Source organism: Cyprinodon variegatus, unplaced genomic scaffold (genome assembly GCF_000732505.1).
Source record: "Cyprinodon variegatus isolate N-32 unplaced genomic scaffold, C_variegatus-1.0 Scaffold218, whole genome shotgun sequence".
Taxonomy (NCBI): Eukaryota; Metazoa; Chordata; class Actinopteri; order Cyprinodontiformes; family Cyprinodontidae; genus Cyprinodon; species Cyprinodon variegatus.
The window spans coordinates 513,852-538,314 of NW_015150671.1; the positions used below are offsets into that span (position 1 = coordinate 513,852).

Genomic DNA, 24,463 nt, shown 5'->3' on the forward strand with positions numbered 1-24,463 from the left:
ACAAGTTGCTAGTGTTTTTGTCTGCTTTTACAAGAACAGAGATGATCCTGCTAAACTGGTGCGTACCTTCAGTTTCCTGGGCTTTGAGATTGTGAAACCGGGCCATGCCCTCGTCCCTCCTCGACCTGACGTCTTCTTCATGGCCCATAATTTCGACAGGGACTCCTCAGATGATGAGTAGTCCTCCAGACATCTTCTTCACCACCTGCTAGTTTACATGCTCCCCATTATCTTAAAGTTTCAGCTTTATTTACATCCATAGCTGTTTTGTGTTGAATCCGAAGCTGTAGCTTTCCTATTAAAGCTCACCATAAATTTCTGATCAAGGGAAAAGTTAGCATTGTGTTTTTGTTTCAAGCATATAAATATATGTATGTTTATATTAATCTGGTCTTAAAAAGATACTTTTTTTTTTATCCTTTTGCCATTTTCATAGCTAGTTGGCTATATTTACAATAGACTTTAATTTCTTGAATGTACAAAAAGGTCATCAGGTTTATACTTGGATACTCCAGTGTTGTTGGGATTGGCTAAATTGTTAAGTTTTCTAAATAATTCTCCCAAGACTGAAATACTCCTCAATGGGACCAGCTTTTTTTGTCACAGTAATACCCTTTATATTGACTAATTAGCCCCAATAATTGGTACTTTGTAGCCGAGTAGTGAAACACTTAATTTTAGATGTGCATTTAAATTGGCGAAAGCCAATGCATGTGTATGAAAGTGATTCAGTATAAAATCGAAGTGCTAGTGAGTGACAAATGGTACTTGATGAAACAAAACAAATAATCCAAATAGCTTTTGACTTTTTTTTTTTTTTTTCCCAAGTTTGTCAGGCTATAGTAGAGTATTGTTTTAAGGTTGGAAGTAAAATGCTGTGGTGTTTCTGGATTAGGTTCTCCTCTGGCATTAGCATTCCTTTACTCTTTTGTTCATGGTGGTATTATGTCCTGCATAGTGGTACCTGTTGTGCTTCTGTGATAATAAAACCAAAAAAAAAAACTTTTTTCTCTTTGTGTATTTTGTTTGAAAGTAGTCAGCGGCATAAGTCAGCTTGAAGACCTATTTAATTATGTGGATCAAGCACAATGTAACTAGTATCTGTAATCTTCCCTTCACTTCATGCAACAAATTATCTTGCGTTGCTTATACCTTTTTTATGTTAAAGTTCACATCAGCACCATTTTGATCTCAGCGGATCCTTTTTTTCAACAAGCATGTCGGACAAGGAACAGCTCCACCTCAGCCTCTCAGCAGCTTTTTGTTTCCTAAAATTGCTGTGATATTCATAGTTGTATGTGGGCTTCAATAGATAAGTTTGTCGCAATACTCTAAGATCTTTTCTCTTTGGTTCAAAATTCACATCTGCTAATGTCGAAAAAGCCTTTCTCAAATCCATGGAACAATAAGTGCATTGCATATATCATTCATGTACAACATGAATAATTTGTCTCCTAAACGATAACCTTTGGGGAACTTGAGTTATGACCAAACATTTTTATTATAACTAAACTTCAAAAGTCTGGTTATAATTTAAATTGTTTTTTTTAAGTATAATTGGCAGGTATCCATGCTTCTTATGGGATGCTCTCTTAAAAACTGCCTTATGTGAGAGGTGCTTCATCTTTAGCTCCTAGTTAACAGTTTGCAGGGTAAACAGAGGAAAACACTATAGGAATGGAGCTCCAGACTCTTGTGCTGAATGTCTTTACCCAAACACACACATGAATGACAATAGTCAAATTGGGACTACAGCTTTCTGTAAAATTATTCAAAATAATGGGCTAAAGTTCTTTATAAAACCCAAAACGTGCAAGTTTGTATATTTACATGTGTCACGCAGAGAGATAATGTACTTTTTTTTTTTACTGTGAGAAGGGATGTGGCTATATGTTCTGTCAAAGGGTAATTCCAGAATGATTAAGTTATTACAATAAGCCTTAATCCAACTAGAACAACATGAACTTATTCTTTTATTTTATGAAATCCGCATACAAAAAAAAAGACGTTTCTTTTTCCTGAAACCAAATATTTAATTGGTACATATCAAGAATCATGACATGTATAAAATTTCAGATCACAATATGAAGCGACGAAACTTTTCAGATTGGCATGTGCTGCAAAATATTTGAGGCTTCCAACATAAAACCGACTAATGATTAAAACCGAACGTAATCAACTAAGAAAATCAGAGTACAGACAGATAACAGTTAGCATTCAAGGATAACCAAATGTGACCGCGCAACCTGTGTTTCAGTAGAGTGCAAAAAAATAAAAAATAAAACTGCACTGCAGCCAAGCGTCCACAAGACGTCTAGAAGTTAGTACTATAGGTTCACGGAGAGCAGAAAAAGAGCAGAATAGGAGCAAAGGTCACAGCAGAAAGAAAGGAGGGCTGTTAGCTTCATAGTCAATGCAAAAAAAAAAAAATAATCTCAAGATAATACACATCACATTTAGCTTTAAAGACTGTAGTAGCATTTGTATTTGCATGTTGCTGATAAAAAAAAAAAATCCTGAATGACGACAGAGACAAGGACATCACCACAAACAGCCTGCAGATGAACAAGTGCTGATTTGCATATGAAAAGAAACATGTGAGCCTGAAAGGCTTAAAGTATAAATTTAGCCTGACGTATATAACCTGGCTTTGCCACGAGGGCTAACGGACTTGCAGTTGAACATGAGCTACATTTTCCCCACAAAAAACAAAAAAAACAAAACCCAAACTGATCTAATTAATTATCTGAACCGTGACCTTGCAGGTGACCTCTGTCCACGTTATGGGTCGGTGTAAAAACTCTGGCTCTGCTCTCCATCTCATTTGTTTTATTTCCCATTAAACCTGCCAACCTGGGGCATTTTAAAGTACCACACCAGCAGGTGCAAATGTGTCTAGGTCACAATGAATCATCATTTTGCATTCATTCTAAAGCATGTAACACATTTAGAATTATTCTTCACTAGAAATGGTGGGGAAAAACGATCCATATTGTGAACATATATGGATATCGAGACCACTTTGGGTTATAAACTTTGGAAACAATCCAAGTCAATGTGACTCAGGATAAAAAAAATAATAAAAAGTGAGAATCTTCAAGATCTTTACAATATTGCTACTTAGGTATTGTTACAGCAATTGAAAATGTGCTAATTAGATTGATTTTTTTCTAAGGGCTTCTGTTGTTTGCCAAGCTAAATAAAAACATTTGTTTTTCCTCATCCATAATAGATAATGTGTACTTTCTGAAAACCTTAGAGCTTTGGTTATTACTTTTTAAAAGAAAAAATGTGGGACTCATTCATATAGTATAAATGGGATTGTTTGTATAATGATCACAGCTGTCGATTTAAGGTTATTATTTGGGGCTACACGTTTTATCTCGTGTACACAATGAAATAAGGACATACATCTTTTAGTATGTCGATAAACAGTAGTTTTTATGTTTTATATCCATTTAAGGGGAAACATTTTCCATTTCAAAATGTTTTTGATAGTGTTATATGTGAGCTATAGTTATATTTGAGAACGATCTGTTCTTTTGCACTTTCATCCTGTAAATCTCTTTAAGAAGAGCAAATGTGTATGTTTTTTTAAAACAGATATCAAAGACTTTCTGTTTGATCTTAGGCATTGATTTTCAAGTCGGAACAAGTTGGAAAATATTCCCTCCTGCATTATATGATGCTTAAGGCAGTAGAGCTGTAGTCCTGATTGGCTAATCTTCAGACATACTCGTGTCTATGTTGAGTTAATTTAGAGGATCTTAGATCTACTTTGGGAGTCTACTTGACCAATTTAGCATGATTTAAAAGGTTAACGAACACTTAATTTCTCTCACTCTGTAATTTGCTGGAGCACCTGTTGCCCTCTTTGGTTGGAAACAGCCAGGTTACCACTCTCGCATTGCTTTCATCTGCTGTTCTATCTTAGCTGAAAACATATTTTTCAAACTGCCGCTGTGCAGGTTTATACTGGTATAACTGGTAAAAACAAAAAGAGTTTAGGAAAGTGCTGGATATCTATGGCAGCATTTTCAGAATGTGTTGGGATGATCAAGTATTTCTATAGCAGCATAAAGAACCTTCCTGGGGTGTTGCTGTGCACTGGAGTCCAGCTGGCTGAAAGGAGGCTACCTCTTATATGGTAATCATGTGTTATAATGTAATCTAACTAAACCGATGTTCTTTTAAAATAGCATTTGGGAGCTGTAAAGAGCATGTCTGTGCAGACACCCTGACTAATTAACCAGCTAACATTTTGTTTCAGTCTGATTTATTTATGATTATTATAAGGCTATAAATCACAATGATAAACTATTACCATAGCAAAAGGTATAATTGTTGCTTTTCTGTAGTAAATGTAATTTATTCCTTTTTGAATTTTTTTTCTTTGTGAGTAATGATAAACCTTAATGCCTATAATGCAATTTAGAATCATACTCTTCTGGTGTCAAATTAAGATCAGGTTCATTCAATTTAGCAGTAAATCTTTACAAAAATTCTTCCCTGGTTTGAGTTTAGTATAAATGTAGGTGGGGGTTCAGATAAACCTAAAAAGACACGTTACCAAAAAAAAAAGAAATAAAAAAGAATGTAGTAACAGCTTTTGATTGACATGTTCTCCTTTTTCGACCTTCCTGTTAGAATAGAAAGAAATAAGACGACTTGCAGTGACACAAGCACGGAAACTTGATGCAGGAAAATACATCAAACATGCCTAGAAAGAAGCGTACAGCACGAGTCACTAATATAGTGCTTCATTTTCTTTTATAAAACAGTGTAAAATTCCTTACTTTGAGAATCTTTTCTTAAAACCTGCTCCTTTTAGCACCACAAACCTCCACACTGCAAATGAGGGATTATTAAAACTGATTTCTGCAAGTTTGTGTAAAACTGCATGGTACATAAAATGCAAGCAGGTTGGCAGGAATTTAAGTGTCGCTTTCAAGCAGGAGTTTTGCACCCAAACAATGTACTGTGCGTCAATTATCAGAGCCAGCGGGCATCATAGTGGAAGGAAAACAAAAAATCGCAGAGGAGGAAAAAACAAACAAAAAAAACCTTGAGATGGTGGGTGGGATTGTGCGTTTGTTTTTTGTGCCCACTTTCTGGTGGCTGGAGTAGTGAAGTGAAGAAATGTCCTTAGTTCAAATTTTCAGGCTGGTGATGTAAATGGAGATGGTCCAAGTTCAGCAGATGAGGTCAGTCTCTAACTGAGGTGGTTTGTGTGTAAATGATTGTATACATAAATGGCTGTAAATGCAAAATACATTTGCCCGTGGGTAAGTACATTATGTGAGTGCAATGCATTTCAAAGTGGAGCTCTAAGTACTTGACTGTATACAGGGGTGCACAGAATGGATGCTTATGTGCACGTGTTCTACCCATACATCTAAATTGGACCTCATCGGCCCTTGCTGTAGCCGGGAAAGAACTGGTCAAGCAGAATCTGTAGCTTCTTGTTTTGGTTCATGACATAGTCCTTGCCCAGGTCGTGTCGGCAGGCGGGGCAGGTGTACACCGCTGCCCGAAATGACCGCTGCAGACAAGTCTGGGGACACAAAATGCCAGAGTAATTATGAGGAAATGGAGTTTTGTTTATTTTTACAGGAGCTATGTAGAAATCTAATCTGCTAGGATGCACAGGGTGTGTACCTTGCAGACATTGTGTGAGCAGACGGTGGTGATAGGCTGAAAGGCCAGCTCCTGGCAGCAGACGCACATAAAGATCTGCTCCAGTTTCCGCAGGAAATTCTTTAAAGGGAGCATATTAAAGAAATAGAACGTTTATAACAAGCAGAGCAAAATAGGAAAAAAAAAGTCAAATTTATTCAGATTCAGACTTCTCTGATGTTTTTGTTTTATTTTTGAATTAAAGGTACATAAAAGGAATCTTTTAAACATATTGAAAGGTGAACTGGGCAATTTCCCAAGTGTCTGCAAACCTTAAAGGTTCCAACCCAGAGATCTAATGGGGAGTACTTTGCAAACCTTATTTCCCCAGGCTCATGTAGGGTTTTCATTTATCCACTTGGCAGTAAAAAAAAAAGTGAGAACACTTTGTTTGGTTTGTTTTTTCCCCCCCCCAATAATAAAACTTTTATGGTTGGAAAGCTTGCTTGTTTTTCTTTAAATTATGCACATTTGCAATAACAATACATTAGTGAGTTGAAAAGGAGAGCTTAATACGTGGGTTGCACCCATGAAACTCTTCCCAAACACCTCTGTCAACACCAGACAGATTATTCTGCTATTTACTTTTGCTTGCTATCATTAGTTAAAATGCATGACTGATGTAGCACTGTTAAGAAAGGAAATAAAGTAAAAACAGTCCAGCACACATTTCTCTCCTTTTTCTGCTACAATAAGTGTTTTATTACGCCTCTGTGTCAAGGTTTTAACAGTTTAAAAATGTTTTTTTTAGACTTCTGATTTTCTGTTTTATTCTAGTTTTAATTTGTATTTAGTGATTGTTACCTACTGTTTTTTCCGTACTAAAAGCCAGCACTTTTTTTCTGCCATTTGAACCATGCGGCTTATACAAAGGCGCTGTCACTACCCGATCCATCCCGGAAGCACAATCCGTACCATCAGCTAATTTGTGCATGACAACTAGAAATACATCCGTGTTTCAATAATTAATGTAATTATGGTATTAAAATTACTTATTTCTATCCTTGACCAACTAAAGAATGCTAATACACATCTTTAAAAAACTTCTTGTCAACAATTTTGATGCCTTTTGTATTATCTTTTTTTAAACTGCTTGTCTGATGTCATCATCGAACACGCTCAAGAGTAGTATGGCAAAATATGATTAAACCATGTTTATCTTCCTTTTAGTTGTTTCTTTCTGTAGGTCACTCACTATATATCATACTGTTAACACAAAAGCAAAACATAAAACTTAAAAAGACTAGATTTATGTTTAAATCCAAAGCCGAAAAAGTTAGCTCCAGGAAGTAGCATAGGATCCCACTTCTGGTAGAGATCGTTCACAGACGAGTAATAAAACAGAAAGGATTTTAAGACCGTTATTTTCTCAGGAAATATATTATTAACCTTAAACACATTATAGTTTTGAATGCTGACTATTTTTGGGGAGGGAAAAATTTAATTTAGTTATTTTTAACAAAATAAAACCAAGGCCAACCCGGATGTATATCTGGTTGCGCATACGCAAATGAGCCGATGGTATGGAACATGCTTCCAGGATGGAGCGGGTAGTGACAGGTGTGCTTTTTCAGTGGATTTTTCCTAACTGCCAGAGGGAAAAGAATAAGAATAAGGGATTTATATTGATTTAGCACAACATGTTAGCAGCAGGCATGACAGAGAAAAAAAGTCCTGAACTGACACATTTTGACATTAAGCAGCATTAGCTTGTCGAAACATCGAAAGAGATTGTGCGCAACTCCTTCAGAGTAGAAATAAAGGGCTAACAAAGATCCTTCTTTCTGTAGGAAAGAAGGATCCTTGCTCTGAGCCAAAAAGCTAACACTAGCTAGCATTCTTCATCGTCCCAACTCTAGCTATGTGTAGAGCTCCCCTAACAGCTTCAGTTTAGTAGATACTAGTGGAGTAAAGCCCGGTGTGGCTTATACATGAATATTTGTACATTTCCAGTTAAAAAAAAAAAAACATAGTCCGAAAATACAGTAGTTTAGAGTTCACTTTTTAAAAATGCGTCATTTTAGTTTAGTATTGCTTAGTATTCACTAGTATAGTCGTTTTTATGTAATATGAATTACATGCCAAGGGCAAGACTAAGCAGAAAAAAAGAAAAATAAAATTCCAGATAAGGATGGATCACTGCAGTGACATAAATGACCTGACTGCATTATGGTAGACAGAAACAAAAACTAAACAACTGCTCTTTTAAAAGTCTATTGGTTGTAATTAATTTTTTGTAACTGTTATTACTGTTTCAGTTAGTTTGGGTTTTTAGCAAAGCCTAGTTTTAATTTTGATTTAAGTTAAAGAAAATGTTTTTTGATTCCAGTTTTCATCATGTTAGTTTTAGCTAACGATTTTAACCTTAAAGTTCAGAACTTTTTATTAATTGTACGATGATCTGTTTTCTGATATAAGACTAAAATGTTTTAGCAGTTATACCGGTCCCTCTTTAAGGTGATCCATGGCTTCGCTCCACAGTTTTTTGTTGGCTGTGTCATCTTGGATCAGCTGTTGTTGCTGCTCGGTCAGCTGGAACGTTTCTTCGATCTTGACGCGTTTAGACGGAGGCTCGGTCTCTGGTGACGGCTCTGCTAAAGACATCATAGCTACTTAGGAAGCAGAAGCTAGCTTTGCAGTACTAAAACACAGCAGAGCGAAAAAGAACAGCTCTTAAGCAATAAAAGCTAAGTATATCTATAAGCAATTTGAATGTTTGGAGTTATTCATGAGTCGTGTTCTTATTGATCACTCTACGCTCACCTCTCCTCTTCTCATAACACCTTTTCTGACCTGCATCGTTTCTAATAGCACCCACCAGTTTCTCCGGTTGTCTTTGGCTCTCCATTACTTTGTGGTGCATCCTCTTCCATCTGGGCTTCTGGAGCCTCACCCCCCTCTACGTCCTCCTCTTCGTCCTCTGCTGCCGCCGCCCCCTCTTCCTCCTCCACCTCTTTTGCTTTAATCTTGGGCCTACGCGGCCTCCCTCTCCCAGGATAGTGTTTGCTCCGACCGCCACGACCGGGTCTAGCACAGGCCTCCTTCTTTGTTTTGTTAGCCATGGCTGCTAAATAGCCTGGCGGGTACTGGAGGAAAAGAAATCAAGAAGAACCTTTGTTTCATGTATAGTGCTGTGAAAAATATATTTTCTCCTTTGCAGATTGTTACTTGCAGTAAATTGCATGAGGATCGACTTTCTTTGTTCCCTAAGTCTAACCTGAACTGCGAGCCCTAGTTTCTTTATCCTTTCCAGTCCTTCAGGGGTCCACGGGGCTGGTTCCAGATCGTCCCGTCTCAGCAGGTACCTCCACACCAAATAACCACACTTCCCAATCTCTGGCCAGTACTTTACCACCTACGAAGAAAGCATTTGTGCCTTACCAGTGCCATTTCAAGTAGCATCATTGGAACAAGGTCTTTATGTTGATGCTCTACCTTATAAATACCATCGTAGCGGTTTCCTTCCTCTGGAGCGTATTTGCTGATGCGTCTACCTTTAGAACTGCGTACCACTCTCACCGGTTTTCCGGCCCGCCAGTTTCTGGACTCTGCTCCATCTTTGTCATTCAAGGGGGCATCACAGTTTAAAGCCAAAGCCCTGCAATCGGTCAAGTTATTAACAAAATGGGTATTGGCAGTCATATTTCTAAAGCAAAGAGGGTTTTTAAAAGCATTTTCTTTTATAGGTGTTGTACCTATTCATGTGAGTCAGCGTTTGGTCAAAACAGTGCTCTCCAATCCTTTTATTTCCTGAGAGGTCGCGACCCCCGCTGCCTGTATAGGTAAACTCATCTCCCCGGTCCTACCACAGATGTTCACAAACAGCAGCAGAAAAGGAGCGAATGAGACACTCCTGAGCTTAACATGTGGCTGAACAGACTAGCAGCCAGAGTACAAACCCACCACTTCGTCCTCAAAGCCCCCTGCTAACACCAGTGAATAGGAGCCGTCGTTGCTGCGCCCATGGATGCCGCCGACGTGTGGCCTGTGAACGCCCGCCTCGCTCACCTGAGTAATGAAGCAATTAAGACAGATGAGAAGATAAAAAAGATTTTACATTTAAAACGAACAACAATAATGAAAAAGGGCCAACCTGCACTCTGAATTTCCAGGTGGTCCCCACAGGAATTCCAGGAATAGGACCATAGTGGTTTGACGGAACAATTGTGCATTCTTTAGTGCGCCCCACGCAGGCCATACCCTGCAATTTCATCACAGAAGAAAGCTGTTGTTTTTTTAAGTTGAAGAAGCCCTAAAATGGCGACTCAAATGAAGCGAAAGCTTCAGTATTTGAAGATTTAAAGACAAAGTCAACGTTTTAGAAGTTTAAGGTCCAGATTTAGCTGTTACAAATGAGTTTTAAAGTGTCACTACAATAAAATAAAAGTGGTTTATTTAAAGAGTTATAGAGTCGTGAAAGTTTTAGAGTCAAGATGAACAGAGTGTGACTCAGAACACTTAAATGTACCCGGAGTGCATAAGCCGGCTGTTTTCAATTAGTACACATGAAAAAAACAACAACCGAAAAAAAAAGTAATTCTGGTAAAGAAGGGAGTTATTTTCCATTGCCTGTTCCAGGAAAGTGGGTAAGTCAAGCCTAATGGCATTGTTCACATTACACCACGGAGAGGGGCGTCAAGGAGAAGGCATGTTCATGACTTTACACATGAGAGGAATCCGGAGAGCAGAAAAAAAAGAACAAATAACTTTAAAAAACAAAAGTAAATTAAAGTTCTTTTATTTTCTACCTTCTCAATTCAAGGTAAAAACCTATTTGTTTAATGTAGAAGTCTAACTCTGCTCTTCCAAGTGCATTAAACCTGGTAAGATAAAAGGTTGTTTTTTTTAAACAACCATTTGAAGTGTCAATAACTCAGTTAATCTCTCCTTGCATTTTCTGGCAAACAAATCCACTGCACAGATGTTATGTAGGACTTAAAGTCGATCTGAGGGAGAAGGCTGTGGTGTGCTCAGAAATACAAGATCCATTAAACACAACTATAAAACAACCAGGAACCAAAGATTTGGAAGCACTGATTAATCTAGTGGGGTTTCATTTGCATGGTGCACAAAACACCTTAATTATAATAATTAAAATAACAATGTATTTGATTTATCAGTGCACTTAAGGACTATTCCAGAGTTCTAATCGGCTCTAATTTCTGTTCTGAACCAGAACTAATATAAGAGCCCAGTGATCTAAAAAGGTCTGCAGCCTTTATTGATTTGGCATCTATTATTTGGTTGAAAGCCAAAAATAAAAACAGTCAGTTAGACTGGATCAAACTTAAGTGGCTATGTTGCAAATCAGGCATTCTGTCTTATATCAATGTTGAAAGCAATTTCTTTTCATTTTGGCTTTTAGAAATGTTGACACTTTTAAGTCGTCTCCCTACAATACTATAGAAACTACTGAACACCTCTAAGTGTTCCTGGGGCTTGTGAATTTTTTTTTAAGTGGAGAGGGCAGGTCTTTTTTATAAACTCGCAAATATCCTCCAAAATACCTTTGACTCCATTTTTGTTTTGTTTTTCACATCACCGTTGAACTGATTGTTTAGATTAGGAGTAGGTATCTGTCCCAGCAGTGTTGCATGCCCCACACGGTGCCCTGTGGTCTTACCTTTCCCCAGTCTCTCTGACTCTCAGTGGTAGCTGAAGGCATTTTGGCTTTCTTCTTGCTGGCTTTAAGCTTCTCGCCAGCCTTGACGACTTCACTGGTGTCATTTTTACAGGTTGGACAGTACCTGGTAAAAGAAAATCATTTCCTGCTTGGTATTCAATTTATCATAGGTTTACTGTATGAATAAAAGTCACACAGACTCCAAAATATCATTATTCCATAATATTATTTATATAAAACATAAGATTTGAGAAAAGAAATCTAACTTTTTAAGGGAATAAATTATACATTAAGTAGTAAATATTTAAGATAGTCATTAAAAATAATAAAATTAATCAATAAATTCCTGTAATTCCTTGTAATTGGAAAAAAGTCAGGCAAAGAATTACCTGCAACATGTAGATGCATTATCGTTATATTTGAAATTATTTAACCAAACCAGCAGTTTAGCACTGTTTAAAATACACTTCAGCCCTCACTGAACTCCATTTAATAAGCAGTTGTAAAATAAGTGAGATGCAGCAGCTTGCAGCTAAAAGTGAAGCTTCTTTCCGCCGCTCTCTCACCAGTCCTCGTCATCTGGGATGGTGGCCAGAGGTGGGTTGAGACAGTAGATGTGGAACGCCATGTTGCACTCATCACACAGCAGCTGCATGTGTGCGTCCTGCTTCCCGCCGCACACGCAGCAGGAGCAGAACCGACACTCCGCTTCAGGGTCAGCCTTGCAGTGCTTGCACTCTGGTCCGCTCTTCCCTTGAGCCACAAACAAGATGAAACCCCAAATAGTCACATATTTAGTACTAGCAATCACCACAGCCGGGGGAAGAAATTCATCAAATTTAAGTTTACGTATTTTCTCTTTATTAGAACTACAAGCATTTGTGAATTTTCTACAGCAAACCAACAGAAAGGAGAACATAAGTGTAGTAGAAGTTAATTAGAAGAAGAAGTAGAGGTTAACTAGATGTTTTTTTTTTTTTTTAGAAACATATTTTGGAAAAGTGTCCAATGAATACATCTGCTTAAACCAGACACCCATAAAACATCCAGTCATACATATACCTTCATCACATCAACCTCAAAAAGACTGAAGAACACACCTGACATGTCAGTAATGTAGTTAGGTTGCTTAGAAGAGGCAAAAAACTGCAGAGCCTACAGAAAACAGACCCGTCATAGTCTGAAAAAACATTTGGGAGAGACTGGGGATCGCCTTCAAACGGGACTATAATCTCAACTGTTCAGCCAGAGCTGCAAGGGAATAATTGTTAAAACAGCCCTGTAAAATTCCAGACCTTAATTAAACTGAGATTGTGTGGAAAGGCTTAAAAGCTGCTGCCAATAGATGCTAAACGACCTTAAGGAGCCTGAGCTATTTGCTAAGACAAAATGGGAAATAACTATTCTAAAAAGAATTGACCTACTATGGCTAAATATATAAATCTTTAGATCTTAATTTATGGTAAATCATGAAAATATGTGTCCGTTGAAATGGCCGAGAGTCATAACAGAAAAAAGGTCTCAGAAGAGGCAAATATATCCTGGAATGCTTTGCACAGAGAGCTCTCCTCACAAAGCATTATGGGATTTGCTGTCGCAGCTTCCCGCTGTCGCTACCTGACAGCGGTGATTAATAACAAAGATGGCGTAGGCACCGTGTGGTGGAGGAGGAGTTACATGAATAGTGGGGCAAAAAGCAGTGATCATCTGTACGAACGGTTTGCTTTAAAGTCCACTATATAGTCCCCGCTCTATATAGTGATTGAGGGATTTAGGGGTTAGGGCGGACGTTCTGACGCAATAAGCTTGTATGAGCTATGAGAACAGCAACTTTTAAACAGAGCGCACACAAAGAGAATTGGGCTCGTGCATGCTCTCGCACGTGTTTAATAGGTGCTCCCTCTCAGGAGCAGGTACGGGTTTTTAAAGTAGAGAGGGTGGGTCTTTTAAAAATATTCTCAAAAATACCTTAAATAAACATGGCAGAACAGTGGAAAAGTTCAAATTCTAAAGAAAGACTAGTTCATACGTTTAAACTGCCCATCTGCGCTCGAAAGGGCCCGAGCTCCAGGTTTCTCCACCTGGTAGATTTCATCCAAAAAATGAACTTTACAATCTCCAATTACATCTTCAGGACCCCTATAAGGAGAAATAAGAGCCAGGACATATCATTTAATACAGAGCAACAGAGCAAAATTAGAATATAAAAATCAAAGCAGGATGAAAGATCCTCACCCCAGGAGAATATTAACTCGGAGCTCCTTATTGGTACGCGAGGTTTGATTTATGGTCACTATCTCTGCATCGTACCAGAAGCCCCTCTCATCTGGGGTCTCCATGTTGTAGTTGACCATCACCTTCAGCCCCACTTGGAGCTGGTCCCACTTAAGCAGGGTCCTGGCCCGGGGCCTCACATCCACGGATCGTATCTCCACCACACCATGCTCTGGATAACTGGAAAATAGCGGAAAAACTGTTTAGGACCACGAAGGCTTATATGAAATCCCCAATTGCCAATTGAATTAAATGAATGATACATGAAATCGACATTTAAAGCAATTCAAATGAAGTCAAACCATCTGCATTTTGTAGCAGCTTTATCTCTAACCCCGTCTGAACCTTGCAGCAGTGGTACATGTAAGTCAATTAGCAAAAGCCGGAGAGAAAGGGCTGAAAATTCAAAGAGCACTTCATATGTAATCTTAATGGCTTAATGCACAAAACAGAAACGTATAAAAAGCTTCAGTTAAGATAAGATAAGATAAGATCAGATCAGATCAGATAAACTTTATTGTCCCAAAGGAAATTTGATTTCCACTATGTGTCGCACTGCATTCACAGATAAAAGCATTGCTATAAAAATTCCAGTGTAAGACAATAAACAAATACATAAGGAAGCATGTTACATTACATTCATAATAAAAAAAAATTAATTATACAAGCTTGATTGTTAAAAATGCAGATCTTGTGAATTACAGATTATTAAATTAGAAATGCATCCCTATTTTTCCCTCATCAGGATTCAGTAATGCAGCTCAGGCGTGTCGGAGTAGGGATGCAAAAAAAAAAGGGAATTGAATTCAGTCCTATGTATCGATTTATCAGAAATTGTATACTTTCTCAAAAAGAATTTCTACAAATTTCTAATTTTTAAGTTGACGACTATTGGAGGAGTTTTTTTTCAACATCCTTTTGATTTACAGACTAAGCTCCAGGGTCAGTTTGCATCAGACTTTAGCTATATGTAGCTATGGGGGAAGTATTCGTCATCAGATGGTTTTAATGGCTGAAAAACATGTATTGCAGAGTGGTGCTGATGATGTATACTGGTGCAAAAAGAGAAAAATAAGGTAAATGTGGATTAAACAGAGTTTAAACTATCATTGGCATTTTTCAACAATCCAATCACACAAAATAGATTTTTTGATATTGTGCATCCAGCCACAGTTTAAAATAATTAAATTATTATTAACATCTATGGGTATTAATTACAAAGCCATTTCTATGGATTTAGGACGCCAGTCATCCACAATAAAAGCCATTTTCCACCAGTAAAAAGGAGTAACTTCTATGACGTGACCATCTTAAAGGTATTGTGGAGGATTTTTTAAAAGATCCGCCCTCTCAGCTTTAAAAAAAAAAGCGTGTGCAAGAGCATGCACGAGCCCATTTAGTGCACGCCCTGTTGAAAATGTGCTGTTCTCATAGCTCATACAAGCTTATTGTGTCCACATACAGCGGGGACTATATAGTGGAATTTATAGGGAACTCAGTTAACTGACCGTTCAGACAGAAGATCATTGCTTTTTGCTCGGTTGTATGTAAATCCTCCCCCACCATATAGTGCCTGTAACGCCTTTATTATTTCTTGCCCCTGTTGGGAAGCGACAGTGAGCCGCTGTGACAGCAAATCCCAGAATGCTTTGCGGGGACAGCTTCCTGCGCAAAGCATTATGGGATATATCTGTCTCTTCTGAGGCCTTTCTTTTCTTCTCATACACTTCGTAGACACTTTTCCTCTTACGACCATCGGCCATTTTCAAAGAACCACGGTGAGAAAGGTGATCTTCAATGACTGTCTGGAACTGTAGCTCAACACACATGTGCGGCTAAAAGTGTGAATGCGCAGAAAGAGATAGCTAACGAGGCGAGCATGTAGGAAGGCCTTACATAAACATATCACCAGAATGATTTACAATTAGGAGGACCACTTATTTAAATGATCCACCTGGAAATAAAAGATTGTCCTCTATACCTTTAATCATTCAGTAAACTAAGAGTAAACTAATTAATGTAAGTGTGTGTCCTGTAACATCTGACATAGATCTAAATCAGTACTGCCTATCTATAGACGGTTTGTTTGTTTTTGATTAATTTTTAAAGCTGCTTTCGGCATTTACTCAGACTATCTATCTGAAGATAAAAATCTGTTCTCAGATCTGAAACGGTAAAAGCAAAAATTCTAATTCCAATTAAAAAACAGAAATTACTATGGTGACTAATAGTTTTTTTACAGCACTGTTGGTCTTTTTTTTTTTTTTAAGAAAAACTGACTCTTTAAAAAATTTCGATTATCTAAAATGTTTATGTCCCTGCAGGCATCTTTCAATAAGAACCATTTGAAAACCCTGAAATGCTCCATTATTAAAGATAATGACATTTTTACATCGGAAAGTTACCACAACTAAATGGAAACAGAACTGGTGTGGTATTTGTTAAAATAATTCACATACAACAAACATTAATGTGGTCAGAGGGAGCAAAAAACTCTTTAAACTCTTTATAAATGCTAAAACAAGCTAACTATACCCTTATAATATCTTTATCTTCTTGCTCAAAGTCAGAAATGTGCGTAAACAAGAAATCCAGCGGGGTATGAATGCACGAGAGTCCTCCTCTCCAACCTGAAGCCACTTCTTGAGAAATTCAACAGACAGCAGCATATAAGTGACTAAAGAGAAAGCCAAGATAATCAAAACACACACAGTTATGGAAAAACTGAATAAAAATACTCAGATTCACTGACACATGTTGGATAAAGCGCGCTGTTTTGTTTCACAGTTTAGATGAACTTTTCCAGTCTTGCTGTTAAACTCATTCCCCTCGGCAGAGTCAGCTTGGTTTCTCAGGGTTACCGACTAACACCCTGGCAGTCCTGCTGTTAACTCTTTGTCCAACCAATGGCTTTGCTGGCAGAACCGCACTTAATCGTCTCTTATTAACATTATACAGTTGGAGCATTCAGACAGATGGATCTGATCCTTCCTCTGTGAATAATTCATCCAGATTATTCAGAAACCTGAGTTCTCCCTTATCCCTTTTAAGTTTCCTGTGTGTTTTAGATCTGAGATGGTATTACAAAATGTTTTTTTCTTCATCTAATTATCAGACCATGTGTTTTCTCATTATTATATCCTATATTTAGTATTCTGTGAGAGGCTGCTGTGATGTTTCAAAGAATTTATCATGGAAAAAAGGTTTCCTGGGTCTTTGGAATAGAAGAAGGCCCACAGCATCACATTTTCTCAACCATACTGTCCATGCTCTGTTATCTTTTATTTTGAAGGCTTCCTCTGTCTTTTTTTAGTTACAAATATTTGATTTAAGATTGGATGTTATAGTTGTAAACTGTAAGATATTCGCTTTTTTTCCAACTTAACAAGGATGCCAAAGGCGAATGGATAATCAATTAATTTAGACCATGTTATTCACAAACTGAAGGCCTGTTTAATTCAAAAATCCATTAAACCAACAAATGCACATATTTTGTAATGATGGCATTAAACTAAAAACATAAAAGATATACCGGTAAATATTGATAGAAATGAAATCTTGAAATGATCCAAATATTGTTCTACAGTCTGAATTGGTCTAGACTTAATAGTAACCACTTCAGCTCCAGTAAAATAATACATTCCAGAATATAATGACGTTGGGGTCAAAAGGTGCAGTATGTACTTTTTGCTGAAAGAGAGTGCATTCAAGCAGCGTTTAACCAGCTAATGATGAACAACCGACAAAGAATACGAGTTTTAGAGTACCAGGAAGTGGATGCTGGGGAATGGTGCAACAATTTTCTTTTTGTTTTTTTTGCTCCAAATGATTATCATGGTTCTGAGAGACTTGGGCTGAGTTTAATAGAAGCAACACAAAAACACAAGGGCACATGCTAAAATTAAACAGACAACATAAAAAGTACTCAGCACGATCTGAGGAACAACAGAGAGCATCACAGGGAAGGGAAAAGAGGCTGAGCCAAATTAACACCAAATTAATTTATTACTTAAGATAATATGATACTCATTTTACAGTGGTGACGGTAATAACTGAGTAATTAACAGATTCCTACCCGCCTCATGAAATAAAATTAATTATTCTTGTGTGTTAAAAATCACTCGAAGAAAAAAAATGTTTTTCTAAATCGAGTTTAATGGAATGAAATATACTGAGTTATTATACTGCAGTTAGAATGAACAGTTTATTCATTTAGAATCGCAATGATCTATATTATGGATTAACTACAAAAAGATTTTTTTTTAAAAACTGGTTTGAAATCTAACAATGTCTTTAGGATGGAATCGGAAGAGGAGGTGATTCTTCAGTGTGCTGTTAGCTGATTCAAGGTCGATTTTGTTAAAGCTTTATTTTAATGAAAGAAAGGTTCGTTGATAGACTTTCTTTTACTGGACATATATCCAAGAGAGGCCAAATGAGTCACCGGAATAAAACTGATAAGTTTCTTTACTCTGATCTGAAAACAGACTGCTTTTGACGCCTCTCTGTAAACAGAATTTGGATCTCGGCAGATTTGTTCCACATACATGTCTTAGAAGATGTTGACAGGAATTATCTTGACACACAACTCTTCAACTAAGATCAACAGCAGACCTCTCCTGGAGTCAACCTCTGAGTGTCTTGGTGCAAAGAGTTCTAGATTAGCAGCTCTTCTTGCATTTAATAGTATTATTTTTATTACTGTTTAATTCTTAAACACAAGCTACATCTGAAGCATCAGATGTGTGTCAAAAAAACAGCCATTTCCTCTTAGCCAAATCATACTGACCGCATCTGGTGGGCACCCTAATAGGCACCTAACTAAACCCTATTTGATCCTAAGTTCCCATTTGTTTACGATCTTACAATCTTACAAAAATCCATGTTTTAAAAGTTAAATATCTGCAAAAGAAAATCAGATTTCACTGCAGTCACTACAGTTCTCAGAGGAAAAAAAGTCCAAAGCATTTTGTAGGCCTAGCTATAGTGTTTTCAGTCATTTTACATCTCATCAGGGGACATATCCTTTATTAATGTATGTGCTAATGCTTATATTATGTGCACTTATTATTGTATTTATTATAAGTAATATGTTTTACTCAATATCAAAATACGACTTCCTGCTAAAACTGTGCAGAGAAGTAGATTTTGTAATGCATACATGTTTTGACAGTAGAGCTTCCATCACAAACGACTCAGCAGAACTGATAGCAAACTGTTGAAGAAAGCTGCATAACATCTGTCGTGCAAACACAAGTTTCCCAAAGGGTCCAATTTCCACAGATTTCCATTGTATGAGAGCTGCATGGTTACAAATGTTTGACCGCACAAGAAAATCAACAAATAGGTCACTCTGACAGACTGCTGCTTAGCCATGGCGGCTTCAGACAAACAGACAAAATGCTTTTTAGTAGGAACGGAGGAGCTTTTCTGTTTTGCAAGAGGAAAAGAAAACTGTCTTTTTGGAACATTTTGGTTAAGATGTTGACTGCCAAAATGTTTGGCAGAGATTTACAGGAACTACGGGGTAGCCCAAGGCTACAGGGTGGAGGGCTGCTTTCTGCTGCTTGCTCTCAAGTGCATTCCATGCAAGTTGTATGTTGCGGCCAAAACATTCGGCCGCAATTTGCATTAAACCATTTATTTTTTGTCTTCAAGTACAGATGTACTAAACAATTTTTTGGATGAACATATTTCTAGCATGACTGTTCATGCAAAACAATACAAAAGGACAAAAAAAAAGTGTTAAATTAGCATTGTGATTACACAATGTTTCTGCCTTCTGTTCTGAAACAAAACTTGTTCTGTGTTGATCAATCTATAAAAAAAAAACCCTACTGGCTTTCCTGCAATTTGGGAAAAAAACAGATGGTCAGGAAGAAAAGTAGCCAAAGTAAAGATACTAATACAGTATAAATGTTAGAGCAAAAAACAGCTTTCTATGTTAAACTCGGGTACTCAGGAGTAGATAAATTCTTCCTACAGACTGTAGAGCATCTTCACCTTCAATTAATTCAGATCCTACCGAATCCGGCTTGTATTTAAAAACAGTCGTACCTTTATAAGTAGGTCGGACTGTTTTTCAAGCTGACTTGTCACAACAGGAAAGCTATCGTTTTTAAATAGCATTCTGCACTTCAAAATGACCTCAGTAATCCAAGTTTTACTCCCAGATAGTGCAAAAATATTGGGACATTATCAATAATATTGCAATGATACTAGCTTTAAGTAACCAACATTTCCATCATGATTTGGAATTGAAAGTTCATCCAACCTGAAAAATATTGAACTCTATATTTGTACACAGTATGTTGATGCATAAACTTCAAATTTGACAGAAGAAAAAATATTCCATCTAGTCTTCAGCAACTGAAAACATCAAGTCTGTAATGGTAGGAGTTTGGAGAGATTATGGAGAAAGAATATTAGTTGGCCTCGAAGTGTCTGGTTAATCCCCCAAGCACGTCCAAAGGGGAAAGCAGTCCTTTGCCAAAACTGGTTACACTGGGAATGGCGAGCTGATGCCATTGACTAAAGATGTTGTCAGACAGTAAATAGAATACTTTGATAATCTCTTTAACCAAACTGTCACACTTTTCCTGGTGGAAGCAGAGGTTGTGTGCTCAGAGATGGACTTGTTTATCACTCAGACTGAAGTCACTGAGGTGGTCAATGAACTCCACGGTGGCAAGGCTTCAGGGGAGGATGAGGTCCGCCCTGAGTACCTTAGGTTTTCTGGATGTCATTGTCAGGCTGTGATTCACAGGCTTCTTCAATATCATGTTCAGTTCATATTTTTATTTCGGTTCGTATCATGCGGTGGGAAGGGACAATACCCCTGGACTCACAGACTGGTAGTTCCCACCATAAGGAGATAGGCTGGAGGGTGTGTTCCAACTAAAGGGATCACACTTCTCAGTGACCTCAGGAAGGCCTATGTCAGAGTGCTGGAGAGGGGAGTCTGGGTGAATGTGGAAACTCAGCTTCAGGAGGAGCAGTGTGGTTTTTGTCCCAGTTGTGGAACACTGGACCAGCTGCGCACCCCTTCAGGATGCTCAAAGGTTCATGGGAGTTTGCCCAACTGATCCAAATGTGCTTCAAGGAGAAAGCAGTCAGTCATGTCCCTCATGATGCCCTGTTGGGGGCACCCAATGAATATAGAAATGATGGCCCTTTACTACGGCCAGTATTTACACGAGCAGAGATGGACTCTGGTCTGCATTGCTGACATTAAGTCGGACATATTTGCAGTGCATGCTGGACTCCATTAGCCCTGCCCTCTGACATCAGTCCTGTTAATAACCTTTATGGACTACATTTCTAGGCGCAGCCCAGGGTTGGAGGATTTGGTATGGCTTAGAGACCAGCAGTTTTCATCTCTGAAATTTATGCATAACCTGGCTCTACTTGCTACTCCAACTTCCCTTTTCAAGTCGGAGTTGAGTTCCTGCCTCAAGTGAACAAGTTCAAGTATCTTAATGTCTGAAAGAGAGGAAAATGGGGCAGGAGTTCTTTTTCATGCTCCTCGGGGTCTCTTTGGAAGAGCTGAATGCAAATGCTGTTTCCTTTAAGGCACTTGAAATTTGAATCCAAAAATACAATGATAAAGGTTCAGTGAAACTATTTACAAACAATGCCATCACAATGTGTCCACAACCCTGGAACTTCTTCACATATTTTCATTGGAACTATCATAAGGTTTAATGCATTTTAATGAGATTATATCTTGTAGCCAGACACAAAATAGGGCATGTTTGGAAGGTTAAAAAAAACATGATTCATGGCTTATTTTTATTATAAAAATAAAAATCTAAAAAGTGGGACGTGCATTTTTATTCAAAGTTGATGGGAAGATAAATAGAGGGTAATCCTTGAAGAAAACCTGCCAAAGGCTGGGGTGGAAGAAACAAACCCTAGACATACACCCAGAGTTGCAAGATAATGGTTTAGATACCCTTTGGGTATTATTGCAAAGATAACAGAAGGATTTCAGTTTCTAAGTATAAAAAACACGTATCATCTAAAACACTTTAAATCGTGTATTCATAAAAAAACAATATTGAACATAAATGCATGCAACGCTTTTTATTTGTAAAAAGATTTTGAGGGCTAGCTATCATTTTATTTCCCCTTCACAACAATGTCCTACTTTGTGTTGACTAATTATCTAATTATCACATAAAATGTAGATAAATTCCAGTAGTTAGTGAGGTTTGTAGGTGTAACATTGCAGAAATGTTGTGGAAAAGTCCAAGCGGCACATACACTTCTGTAGGGCCTTGTTAAAAAAACAACCAAAATAAAGTAGCTTTGTATACATTTTCTAGACAAAGAGTCTGGGTCAGACCTTTAGATCAGGCAAAAACCTCCCCCTGCCAAGATATTCGCCGTTTTTGAGAGAATACAGCACACATGACATTAGTTGTCAAGCGCGGCGAAAAAAACAGATTCCCCGAACGTGGTGCGCCCTTTGTTTTAGTGGCTCATTATATTCAGTGGAAATGCTGCCAAAAACATGGCGGTTCATTTAGAAGGACTGGTTTGCTTCTCTCAGACTATGCAGGCAGGTGTTAGAGTGGTGGAGAAAGAGCAATGGTGTGAGAAGATGGAGCAATTTTACCTATCCTCCTTTTTTTTCTCTCTTAAAAAACAGGTATTCGCAGCAGAAAATACAATAAAGTCTACAACAGAATGAGAATTAGCCTTTACTTGTTGCTCTTTAACAGAAAACGCTACAATTTCTCCCATAATGAACTGTCATTTTTAAAAATAATCAGATTTTTTTCTGGACCTTTGTTCTCCTTTAGCTTTCTCTGATTGCTCGTCTACCGAATTATTACTAAATAAATACGGCAAATCATGAGCAAGAGGTTACATCAATGAAGCCTGAATCAGAGATATGAAGGAATTCTGTAAACAAAGGATTATGCATGCATCAACACACCTCTCTTATTACTAATATGACAATAAATGAGTATTTTCAAATGAAAGAAGGAAGTCGGCATTAAAAACAACCCGACAAAATGATGGAGAAACAAATCTTGATATGATTACTGTAGAATAACAACCTCTGGCAGAAACGCATGCCAAAGACAGACAGAGAGAGCGAGGACGCAACGTCTCACCGGTCTCATGTTCGCAGCGATTACAGACAAAGCTGAAGGAGGCAAGCGAAGAAGTAATGCTCCTGAGAACTCGGGGGTTACCATGGAAACATCGGCTTTTGAATGAAGTCGCTGGATAAGGGGGAATGCAAGAGAGTTTGAATTATTGCAGCATCAACAACACAAACCAATGTTTCTCTATACTTTAGACCACCAGGAAAATGAACAACTGCCTGCAGTTCAAGCAGAGCCATCATTAGCAATCTTAGCCTCAAAGGACAGACCACTTCTAACAATTTGGTTTAGACCTGTTGTTCTCACCTACAGGGCTTTAAATGGCCAGGCTTATTATCATTTGTGTTGGCTTTTTGCCAAAGTCTGCTGTTTGTAGCCTTCGATCCCCAAACCCCTAAACCCTAAAAGCTTTGGATCTCTTATAAAAAGAGACAATTATCCCCTTCAATCTTACTTCCCTGGAATTTTAGGCATCTTTTAAAACAACCATGTTCTACCAGACTTTTACTTTTTCAATTCTACTGCTTTTAATCCTTGTTTTTTAATACTTTATACAACTGAAATGTTATTTATGTGGCACACCGTTTGTGACTTTGGGATTTTAACTCACTTAAATTGATTTCACATTGCTATATACAATACTAAAAGGAGAAAAAAAACAAAAAAGAACCTGACCTTTCTTTAAAAGTCAGGAGTTTACGCAACATTGTCAATGCCTTTCAACAATCTATGAAAGCGCAGACGATTGGTTAAATCATGTCATGATTTAAATCAGTGCACCATTTTCTATGTACTCTGAGGCAACTCTAAGTAAAACAACTTTTGATAATCCATGGGTACAATTTGCAGAAGATAGGTCTCTCAAAATGCAATCTATGTACAAACCCTAGAAAAAGCAAAAAATCAAAACCCTGGGGTTTAAAATCCCAGGGCTTTCAATGGAAAAAAGAGATAACATGAGCTCAACAGCCATTCAGGAAGCTCCAAACAATTACTCCAAAACTGGTAGCACCATCTCTTAGGACAGAACCCTTAGAGTATAGAATATGGTTTGTCATTCGATGAAATTAAAATTGAAATTTTTTGGGAATATGAGGACTATTAAGCCACTGAACACCATCCCATGTGAGATGGGAGCACTATATTTTGTGGGAGCTTTGCTGTGAATGGGACTATGGAAGGACATTAGGCAGAAATATTGAAGTAACATCTCCAGACATTAATGAGGAATAAAAGAAAGTGTATTTTCAGTGCATAGTTTACACTAGGGGTGGAACGGTTCACAAAATCCACGGTTCGGTTCGGTTCAGAGTTTTGTGGTCACGGTTTTCGGTTCGTTTCGGGTATATGTTGATTGTTACACTGGAAAAAAAATCGAAATCTAGATAAGTTGTTTTTTCTTAAAATAAGTGTATTTGTTCTTGGATTTAGTAGGTAAAAGAGAGATTTTGCCAATGGAACAAGACAATTTACACTTACAATAAGAAAACAATTGCATTGTCTTATTTCAGGTGCATTTTATCTAATTTTTTTATTTTAAGAGCAAAAATACTCATTCCACTGGCAAACTATCTCATTTACCTACTCAAATTAAAGGTAAATACACTTATTTACTACATTTCTACTTGTTTTTAGATCCTTTTTCCACCCCGAAATCTCATAAAAATTAATGAAAAAATCCAAAAAAATTCATGAATTGTAATTATTTTTAATGATCCACGGAAACCCTGGATCATTTCCGAATGTTTTGCTGCTTTGAATTTAATCATCT

At 37.6% G+C, this 24,463-nt stretch overlaps 2 protein-coding genes across 4 annotated transcripts in view; one reads left to right on the forward strand and one right to left on the reverse strand.

Moving 5' to 3' along the window:
• LOC107088436 (ornithine decarboxylase antizyme 2-like) overlaps positions 1-1,002 on the forward strand; it is a 3,800-nt gene extending 2,798 nt beyond the window's left edge. The window contains 1 exon segment of the mRNA XM_015380604.1: positions 6-1,002. Within this exon segment, the coding sequence (XP_015236090.1) occupies positions 6-181 (176 nt within the window). The 3' untranslated portion in view covers positions 182-1,002.
• A 965-nt stretch (positions 1,003-1,967) lies between these two features.
• Positions 1,968-24,463, reverse strand: part of uhrf2 (ubiquitin-like with PHD and ring finger domains 2, E3 ubiquitin protein ligase) — a 34,112-nt gene continuing 11,616 nt past the window's right edge. For 2 of the 3 annotated variants that reach the window (XM_015380624.1, XM_015380622.1), the window contains 13 exons: positions 13,535-13,753; positions 13,329-13,438; positions 11,866-12,052; positions 11,300-11,423; positions 9,770-9,877; positions 9,580-9,684; positions 9,372-9,478; positions 9,112-9,274; positions 8,894-9,031; positions 8,495-8,762; positions 8,119-8,270; positions 5,659-5,757; positions 1,968-5,554 (listed from right to left, as the gene is read on the reverse strand). In XM_015380624.1, coding sequence (XP_015236110.1) covers positions 5,408-5,554; positions 5,659-5,757; positions 8,119-8,270; positions 8,495-8,762; positions 8,894-9,031; positions 9,112-9,274; positions 9,372-9,478; positions 9,580-9,684; positions 9,770-9,877; positions 11,300-11,423; positions 11,866-12,052; positions 13,329-13,438; positions 13,535-13,753 — 1,927 coding nt within the window. In that variant the 3' untranslated portion in view covers positions 1,968-5,407. The remainder of the gene's footprint in view (positions 5,555-5,658; positions 5,758-8,118; positions 8,271-8,494; positions 8,763-8,893; positions 9,032-9,111; positions 9,275-9,371; positions 9,479-9,579; positions 9,685-9,769; positions 9,878-11,299; positions 11,424-11,865; positions 12,053-13,328; positions 13,439-13,534; positions 13,754-24,463) is intronic. The other variant, XM_015380623.1, reaches the window with a different exon arrangement.